A 10,000-nucleotide genomic window follows, 5' to 3' on the forward strand; every position below is an offset into this window, starting at 1 on the left:
CAATGACTCCCGCCGTATGAAAGCAATACTCTAACCACTGAGTTAAGTAGGTCATTTTTTCAGCCCAAAGAAAAAAATAAAATCTGTCACATCGACAATTCATTTTTATTATAAATGAAATATTATTTATAAGCAATACCGATCAAAGAAATCAAAGAAATAGAATTAGGATGCGGGATCATATAATATTCATCTTGACAAGAAATTATCGACATGATAAAATATGTATCACAAACGCAAGTGCTATAGCTCAGTTAGGTAGAGCACCTCGTTTACACGCGCGCCAATGCTTTTTTTCAAAGGAGTCCGTCATGTAATCAAAAGATTTATTGAGAAGTCGATGTCTTACTCCATGACTTTTAGGGAACAAGAGAACAATAGCCTGACACAAAGGGTTCGGTCCAATTTAGGTGTCTTTGTAGACAGCCAATAGAACCCATCATTGATTTAAGACCTTGATAAGGTGAATACCCAATCTATTCAACGCTAGGCATAATGAGTATAAGGGACCTCAAAAAATTCTTTTTTCGTCCTATCCTATGAACTTTAAGGTGTATGAAGTTTCATATTGGATTCTTTAAGCGGAAGCGGGGCGACGGAGATTCCATTTAATTTAGGTTAATTTAAGCCAAAAAAAGCAGACCTACTTCAGGATAACCCTTCTTTGAAACACTTTGGTAGTGCTCTCGGATCGGAATCTATAAATCAGAGCACATGGGGCCATCTTCTTATCTTTAGGCTAAGAGAATTATGGTAGACTAACTGATTTTTTATATCAGTTAATGAACGGGCCCAATGCAAAAAAATGCATGTTGGGTCTTTGAAAAAGTTCGAATCATTTTGATAATAATTAGTTTGATCCGTTTTACCGAGAAGGTCTACGGTTCGAGTCCGTATAGCCCTAAACAAAAAGAAACTAAACAAAAATAAATCAAATTAAAATCAAATAGAAATCTATTAAATTTCTATTTGATTTTAATTTGAATATTTATATATAAATAAATATAAATAGTATAAATAAATAAATATAAATAGATATAAATAAAAAAAATCTCTAAATAATATATATAATTCTAATATAAATAATAGAAATAAATATACATAATCATAATCTAAATAATCAAAAATATATAGAAAATAAAATCGAAAATAAAGAAAAGAAAAATTTCTAATAGAATTTCGAAGGAATTCCAATTCGACTTGACTAAACTAATCTAATATATTTTCCACACTCATAGGAGTGCGCCTATGTTTCTGATTTACGAATATGATATATTCTGGGCATTTCTAATAATATCAAGTGTTATTCCTATTTTAGCATTTCTAATTGCCGGAGTTTTATCCCCAATTAGCAAAGGGCCGGAGAAACTTTCTAGTTATGAATCAGGGATATAACCAATGGGCGATGCTTGGTTTCAATTTCGAATCCGTTATTATATGCTTGCTCTAGTTTTCGTTGTTTTTGATGTTGAAACTGTTTTTCTTTATCCATGGGCAATGAGTTTCGACGTATTGGGGTTATCCGTATTTATAGAAGCTTTAATTTTCGTACTTATCCTAATTGTTGGTTCAGTTTATGCATGGAGAAAAGGAGCATTAGAATGGTCTTAGCTCTTGAATATTCCGCAAAAATAACGAAAAAAAAATAACATTGAGACAGTTATGAATTCCATTGAGTTTCCCTTACTTGATCGAACAGCTAAAATTTCAGTTATTTCAACTACATTAAATGATCTTTCAAATTGGTCAAGACTCTCCAGTTTATGGCCACTTCTCTATGGTACCAGTTGTTGCTTCATTGAATTTGCTTCATTAATAGGCTCACGATTCGACTTTGATCGTTATGGATTAGTACCAAGAGCTAGTCCTAGACAAGCAGATCTAATTTTAACAGCCGGTACAGTAACCATGAAAATGGCTCCTTCTTTGGTGAGATTATATGAACAAATGCCTGAACCAAAATATGTTATTGCTGTGGGGGCATGTACAATTACGGGGGGATGTTCAGTACCGATTCTTATAGTACTGTTCGGGGAGTCGATAAGCTAATTCTGGTAGATGTCTATTTGCCGGGCTGTCCACCTAAACCGGAGGCGATTATAGATGCTATAACAAAACTTCGTAAAAAACTATCTCGAGAAATTTATCAAGATCGAATTAGGTCTCAACCGGGGAATCGGTGTTTTACTACCAATCACAAGTTTAATATTGAACGCGCTACTCATACTGGAAATTATAATCAAGGATTATTCTATCAACCGCCATCTACTTCAAAGATCCCCCCTGAAACATTTTTCAAATATAAAAAAAGGTCAGTACCGTCCCAAGAATTAGTAAGTTAGAGGAAGAGCTCCTTTGTACAGAATAATAAAAAAAAGGCAAACCAATCTTCATAAATTTCATCGTGAATGTGAAATACTTATATTCTACAAAAAAGAATTATTCAAATTATTATACGAATATATACAAATAAAAAAATTATTATACGAATATATACAAATAAAAACGAGGGAGGGAAAAAAAGATGCAGGGTCGTTTGTCTGCTTGGCTAGTCAAACACGGACTAGTTCATAGATCTTTGGGTTTTGATTACCAAGGAATAGAGACTTTACAAATCAAGCCCGCGGATTGGCATTCCATTGCTGTCATTTTATATGTGTATGGTTACAATTATCTGCGGTTGCAATGTGCTTATGATGTAGCACCGGGCGGGCTGTTAGCTAGCGTATACCATCTTACAAGAATAGAGTATGGTATAGATCAACCAGAAGAAGTATGTATAAAGGTATTTGCCCCAAGGAAGAATCCTAGAATTCCTTCTGTTTTCTGGGTTTGGAAAAGTGCGGATTTTCAAGAAAGGGAATCTTATGATATGTTGGGAATCTTTTATGATAATCATTCGCGTCTGAAACGTATCTTAATGCCGGAAAGTTGGATAGGGTGGCCCTTACGTAAAGATTATATTGCTCCCAATTTTTATGAAATACAAGATGCTTATTGAATAAAATAATAAGAAACTAATCTTTAGTCTTCCAACTACAAATATCCCTTGAATATTTGTACACACATCAATATTGATTTTTGGCAAGTGGAACTAATAGGATGAACTAAACGAATTCTGCATCGTGAACTTTGTACCGCGCATATCCCTTAGATGAGCTTTAAAAAGTCACATAACATAGGAGCGAATGAAGAAATAGAAAAAGAATGTGAAATAAAATATAAAGAAATGAAAGAGGATCAGATTCTATTTATATTGTATCTGAGGCGAATCTTGGATATTTCCAACCCTCAACTCCTATAGACTACACTTTTAGTTCTTTTAACTAACTAAAGTTAGTTAAACCTTTCGAGTTTATACTTTAACCTTTCGAGTCTATACGAAGTATTAACATTCTTTTTGATCGAGAGGAGACACATTATGATTATGAACAAATCAAATAAAAAAGAAGACATAATCTAATTTTTTTTAATACTTTATTTAGAACATAAACGCTTTACTCATCTATAATCTAATAATTTATATAAGTTGTAGAATAGATACTCATACACAAATTAATCATTTGCCAGGAACCAGATTTGAACTGGTGACACGAGGATTTTCAGTCCTCTGCTCTACCAGCTGAGCTATCCCGACCATTTTATTTTAGACGCGTCGTCTTCTTCATTTTACTAAATGACTTTGGTCTATGTCAATTAAAAAAAATGAATCGGATAATGATTTGGATTGTTAATCATTCCATTTTCCACTGGAGGGGGGTTTGTTCAAAGGTGTTCATTTTTATGTATATCATATCTACCGCAAGACTTGTGAAAAGAGATCCGGCCCGGATATGGGATATGCTTGTGAAAGAATCGAACGCATAAGAACGATAACAAAATTGGAATCGTTAATGAAAAGAGAGAATAGGATAAAAATAATTAGGCAGTCGAGCGAGCCTTTTTTGGAGATAGAGGGACTTGAACCCTCACGATTTCTAAAGTCGACGGATTTTCCTCTTACTATAAATTTCCTTGTTGTCGATATTGATATCGACATGTAGAATGGGACTCTATCTTTATTCTCGTCCGATTAATCAGTTATCTATCAGACTATGGAGTGAATGATATGATCAAGTAATATTCAGCCCTTTCTTCAACTTGGAATCAATTCAAATCAAAACAATTCTTTTTCTTTTTTCATATAAAGATACAAAATATGGATTTGACCCCTATTAATTAATCGTCTGAGATATTATTTCAGTACGTATCCATATGTATTCCATATGTATATTTCCGTATGTATTATGTATTTATAGGGTTATCCTTTACTTTATCCTTTCTGCAATTTGGACGGAAGGATTTTATTAATGCAACGCAGTCAACTCCATTTGTTAGAACAGCTTCCATTGAGTCTCTGCACCTATCCTTTTTTATTCTGTCTTTATGATATGAACCTTTGTTTGTTTTCGGAAAACCGGATTTGGCTCAGGATTGCCCATTTTTAATTCCAGGGTTTCTCTGAATTTGAAAGTTATCACTTAGTAAGTTTCCATACCAAGGCTCAATCCAATTAAGTTCGTAGCGTCTACCAATTTCGCCATATCCCCCCTTATTTTTTCGATTAAAATCTTATTATTACCCGCCTTTCAGTTATATTCTATAGGAACTCTTGAAATTATTAGATACCGATTCCTATAAAAATTGCTATAATATAAAAAAAGTGTTTCCTCTTCTTTTTTTTTCTTATCTATCGTCTTTCATCTCTATCAAAAACCTTTCTTTAGTCTAATCTTTAGTCTAATCTTTAGACTAATCAGAAAGGATTCTATCATTTCTCTATCCGCAATTCAATATAGATGTATATATACTGCATTTATTATATATACTTCTCTTACTCTTATTTTTTATCGCGCAATTTTGAATACTCGAACGGTCAATTCTTTATTTCTATATTCATATTCATTATGAATAACTAATAATAATTATGAATAACTACTACTAATAATGAAAACAATAAAAAGTTAATAGCCAAGATTCCACTAGTTTATAAAATTCCTATGCATATCCTAAATTTCTGTTATGTGAGCCCGCTTAGCTCAGAGGTTAGAGCATCGCATTTGTAATGTGATGGTCATCGGTTCGACTCCGATAGCTGGCTTTTCTCTATTTGTTTGATTTTTTACATAATTGATAATTTTTTTTGAAATCAAAGAATATTGATATTGAAAAAGCTTCGTTCCCTTTTACCAAAGGGGACCCATTATTATGTGGTAGGAACTTCAAATTATGAAAAAAGTTAAAAATTAGAATAGTTAAATCTCTGCAGAACAAATCCAGAACAAGAAAAGGACCCTTTTTTCTATATACATTATTGGTATATATACAAAAAGGCCCCGATATTGATACAATCTATCTCATTATTCTTTGTAGTATATTACTACAGTAGATTTAGTTTCATTTATCATATTTCTCTTTTAGTTCAGTTTTAATTTAGGTTTTTGAAAATTCAATAAAATTCAAATAAAATAAGGAGTTTTTATGTCACGTTACCGAGGGCCTCGTTTCAAAAAAATACGCCGTCTGGGGGCTTTACCGGGACTAACTAGTAAAAGGCCTAGAGCTGGGAGCGATCTTAGAAATCAATCACGTCCCAGTAAAAAATCTCAATATCGTATTCGTTTAGAAGAAAAACAAAAATTACGTTTTCATTATGGTCTTACAGAACGACAATTACTTAAATACGTTCGTATCGCCGCAAAAGCCAAAGGGTCAACAGGTCAGGTTTTACTACAACTACTTGAAATGCGTTTGGATAATATCCTTTTTCGATTGGGTATGGCGTCAACTATTCCCCGAGCCCGCCAATTAGTTAATCATAGGCATATTTCAGTTAACGGTCGTATAGTAGATATACCAAGTTATCGCTGCAAACCCCGCGATTTTATTACAGCTAGGGATGAACAAAAATCTAAAGCTATGATTCAAAATTCTCTTGAGTCATCCCCCCAGGAAGAATTGCCAAAACATTTGACTCTTCTGCCACTCCAATATAAAGGATTGGTCAATCAAATAATAGATAGTAAATGGATCGGCTTAAAAATAAATGAATTGCTGGTGGTAGAATATTATTCTCGTCAGACTTAATTCTAACTAAAATCAAAATAACAAGGGTTCGAATAATTTTGTCCCCCCTATTCTAAGTATAAGTAAAAATAAAGAAACAAAAAAGGAAGGGTTTGATTTGATCGGGAGTTTTCTCCTATTCATATATCGTAGAGTAATAGGGATATTTTCATTCCGTTCCCATTTTTGCAGTCTTTTTTGTACCGCAGAAATTAGGAATAGAGAATCTATATCAAGGAAAGGTCTAACTGTTGAAATTAAGGTATCCGTTGTTATGTGATTTGATACGTTGCGGTCAGTAACATTGATAAATTAGGCGAAGGTACGGAAAGAGAGGGATTCGAACCCTCGGTAAACAAAAGCCTACATAGCAGTTCCAATGCTACGCCTTTAACCACTCGGCCATCTCTCCTACATAATGATTATGGCCCCGAAACCGAGTGAATCGCGAGTCTTTCATATTAATTATTGAATATGTATAGTACGTACAATCAATTCTAACTAATAAAAATAGAAAATTTTGAATCAAATAAAGCACTTTCCTTCAAAATTGGGGGATAAGGATAATCTTGTTTTTGTTTTTGTGAAAAAACCTTTCTTAAAAGCAATAAAGATGTGTATCTATTCGTGTTTGTGAAGTTTGTGAAGATGGTCTTTCCATCTTTTTTTGATATTTATAGCTATACCGGCGTAAATCATTGGATTGGAACAATCTGTTTTTATGTTATTTTGTACCATACAACTCCTTTTTTGTGGGATCGTTTTCTCATGAGAGGTAATTAAAAGAAATTATAAAATGGATTGCTACTTATGCCTAGATCCCGGATAACTGGAAATTTTATTGATAAGACATTTTCAATTGTAGCCAATATCTTATTACGAATAATTTCGACAACTTCGGGCGAAAAAGAGGCATTTATTTATTACAGAGATGGTGTGATTTGATTTTTTTTACTATTTCAAATCTTAGGAAAAAGACACATTAGTCGGGGTAGAAAGATTTGAAATAACTCTACGCTTGTTGAAGGTGAAGTTTCTAAATAAAACAATGCCCTCTGTCGGGTATCCCCGATTAATGCAGCCTCAGATGCTTCAATTGTCAATTCTAGCAGTGAACGTAAGGTTATACCTATGGCTATGGGTTCTGTATTGCAGTGCAGTACCCCACTAGTACCAATAGGCGGCATATAGGAAGAAGCACTACGCCTAGGAATCAACAATATGAAAGACGAAACCTTTGTTAGAAATTCTCCTTTTTCTTTATTGGGATTGGGACTAAGAAGAACGGTTGGGACAACAAACATCCATCTCGTTCGTACTTTGGATACCCGTAGAACCGTCGAAGACTGTTAAAGTGACTAATTCCTAGAAATTAAGGAAGATTGAGGACAAAGAAATTGTTGGAGTTAACTTAATATTATAATATTATATTTTTATCGAGTATCAACATGCTTGATGTTAAGAAAAGATCTTTTGCAGGAAGGTTGGCTAGAGATTTCTTGTAAAAAAACTAGCCCCGCTCAGTTCATAATGAGAATATTTCACTCTCTTTCTATATTGTATTATTCTCATTATGCACATTAAGGGAGGAGCCGTATGAGATGAAAATCTCACGTACGGTTCTGGAACGGAGATTCTTTGAATTGAATGACGACCGTAGCGGATGTCTGCTCAATCCGAAGGAAATTATGCGGAAGCTTTACAAAATTATTATGAAGCTATGCGGCTAGAAATTGATCCCTATGATCGAAGTTATATACTCTATAATATAGGCCTTATTCACACAAGTAATGGAGAACATACAAAAGTTTTGAAATATTATTTTCGGGCACTAGAACGAAACCCCTTCTTACCACAAGCTTTAAATAATATGGCCGTGATCTGTCATTACGTGCGACTATCTCCACTATAGAAAGAAAAGAAAAAAGAAAAAATAGGCTTTCTACGTATGCATCGTCAAAACCAACGATTTTTTATTAGCTGTAGAAAAGAAAGCAACTTCATAAAAGTCAAAATATGAAGAAAAAATATGCCTAGATACTTTATTCTATGGATAAAGGATCTAATTGATAGAGGAAGCATCGTAAAGATCAATTAGTGATATTTTTGGACGATACAATAATAACCTGCTTACTTATGTTATAATATGAAACAAAAGTTAGGAATCAACTTATGTAACAGAGTAGATCCCCTAAAGTATTGAGCAGCGGTGTAGCATCGGATCCCAAAGATAGTAAGTCTTTCTTATGAGGGAAGGTCTTTTTCAAAGATTCTATATAAATGAATTTCTATATAAAAAAAAACTGAGATAATTACCTTTCAGAAAATTCTAACGATAGTAGAAGGCCTGCGCTTTATTCTTCTGAAGGTGGGAGAAAAGATAAAACTGATTTTTAATCCAAATTCAAGTTTGAAACTAATGTAATTAACCTTTTTTTGTTAACTCAAAAAAAATGGGACACAAAAAGAATTGACTGCTGAGCCGTATGAGGTAGGAAACCCTCAAGTACGGTTCTAATGGAAGGAATTTGCTTGCCTATTCTGACCGAGGAGAACAGGCCATTCGGCAGGGAGATTCTGAAATTGCGGAGGCTTGGTTCGACCAAGCCGCAGAGTATTGGAAACAAGCTATAGCGCTTACTCCCGGAAATTATATTGAAGCGCAAAATTGGTTGAAGATCACAAGGCGTTTTGAATAAGAGCACTCCCCTTTGTATTTTTGTATTTCTATTTTTGTATTTATTGTTTAATTTAGTATTTCTTTTTTTAGTACTTGGTATATTTTTTTATTTCTTATAAAAAATTTGTTATAATAGAATTCATTGTTTGTTACCCCTATCAGTCAAAAAAAGAAAATAAAAGGATCGGTTATCTGGGAAGAACCAATCAAAGAATTTCGTGAATTTCATTATACCCCTTTTCTTCTAAGATCGTCTCTTTTCGTCTGGTATTTAATATTTAATAGGAATAAGCAATACGCAGATATCAACAGTAGAGAATGTTTCTTTTCTTTTCTATAGCAGAGAATGTTTCTTTTCTATATTTTATTTTCGGTTATTAAAACGAATAAAAAATAGCCTAAATCTAGAATAGATCCTGAAATGTCTCTTACTAATGACTTCACCTGATTTGAAATAGAGTAATAATAATAGGTTCTATGTCAAAAAAACATAAGTAAAACAGAAAGGAGTTTTGGCTAAAAACTTTGAATTAAGATAGGAATACGCTAGGTTGCACAAAAAATCGTTTTTGCGTTAATTCAAAGCCCAGAAAGGTCCGTTGAGCGCCTCGTGGCTATGTCATAATAGATCCGAACACTTGCCCTGGATCGACTTCCAGATCATAATTGCTCTAGTGAATAACTAAAGAAACTAGATATGATAAATGGGAGATATAAGAGAAAGAAACTAATTATAAGTATCTCTCATAGGTTCACTAATTACTTGACTTGATTGTTGGCGGGTCTCTTTATATGTGTTACCCGGAAAGAGGGGGACTCAATGATTATTCGTTCGCCGGAACCAGAAGTAAAAATTTTGGTAGATAGGGATCCCATCAAAACTTCTTTTGAGGAATGGGCCAGACCGGGTCATTTCTCAAGAACAATAGCTAAAGGACCAGATACTACCACTTGGATCTGGAACCTACATGCTGATGCTCACGATTTCGACAGCCATACCAGTGATTTGGAGGAGATTTCTTGAAAAGTATTTACTGCTCATTTCGGCCAACTCTCAATCATCTTTCTTTGGCTGAGTGGCATGTATTTCCATGGTGCTCGTTTTTCAAATTATGAAGCATGGCTAAGTGATCCTACTCACATTGGACCTAGTGCCCAAGTGGTTTGGCCAATAGTGGGCCAAGAAATATTGAATGGGGATGTGGGCGGGGGTTT

General features: G+C 33.9%; 2 protein-coding genes, 3 non-coding genes and 1 pseudogene across 5 annotated transcripts in view; 4 read left to right on the forward strand and 2 right to left on the reverse strand.

Moving 5' to 3' along the window:
* The first annotated feature begins 1,421 nt into the window (after positions 1 to 1,421).
* LOC126653704 (NAD(P)H-quinone oxidoreductase subunit K, chloroplastic-like) lies at positions 1,422 to 3,569 on the forward strand (annotated as a pseudogene).
* TRNAF-GAA (transfer RNA phenylalanine (anticodon GAA)) lies at positions 3,565 to 3,637 on the reverse strand. Its single transcript has one exon. It is a non-coding gene; the product is annotated as a tRNA-Phe (tRNA).
* Positions 3,638 to 5,067: 1,430 nt separating this feature from the next.
* Positions 5,068 to 5,140, forward strand: TRNAT-UGU (transfer RNA threonine (anticodon UGU)). Its single transcript has one exon. It is a non-coding gene; the product is annotated as a tRNA-Thr (tRNA).
* A 156-nt stretch (positions 5,141 to 5,296) lies between these two features.
* Positions 5,297 to 6,289, forward strand: LOC126653693 (30S ribosomal protein S4, chloroplastic-like). The gene has a single exon (XM_050347627.2). The coding sequence runs from the start codon at positions 5,521 to 5,523 to the stop codon at positions 6,124 to 6,126; it is 606 nt and encodes a 201-aa protein (XP_050203584.1). The 5' UTR covers positions 5,297 to 5,520; the 3' UTR covers positions 6,127 to 6,289.
* A 141-nt stretch (positions 6,290 to 6,430) lies between these two features.
* On the reverse strand, positions 6,431 to 6,517 carry TRNAS-GGA (transfer RNA serine (anticodon GGA)). The gene has a single exon. It is a non-coding gene; the product is annotated as a tRNA-Ser (tRNA).
* A 3,056-nt stretch (positions 6,518 to 9,573) lies between these two features.
* Positions 9,574 to 10,000, forward strand: part of LOC126653679 (photosystem I P700 chlorophyll a apoprotein A1-like) — a 3,039-nt gene continuing 2,612 nt past the window's right edge. Inside the window, 1 exon segment of the mRNA XM_050347618.2 lies at positions 9,574 to 10,000. This exon segment is cut by the window's right edge and continues 2,612 nt beyond it. Within this exon segment, the coding sequence (XP_050203575.1) occupies positions 9,606 to 10,000 (395 nt within the window). The 5' untranslated portion in view covers positions 9,574 to 9,605.

Source organism: Mercurialis annua, linkage group LG6 (assembly GCF_937616625.2).
Source record: "Mercurialis annua linkage group LG6, ddMerAnnu1.2, whole genome shotgun sequence".
Lineage (NCBI taxonomy): Eukaryota > Viridiplantae > Streptophyta > Magnoliopsida > Malpighiales > Euphorbiaceae > Mercurialis > Mercurialis annua.

Coding starts and splice junctions, on each gene's coding strand:
- LOC126653693 (XM_050347627.2), top strand. CDS start 5,521: ATGTCACGTTACCGAGGGCCTCGTTTCAAAAAAATACGCCGTCTGGGG.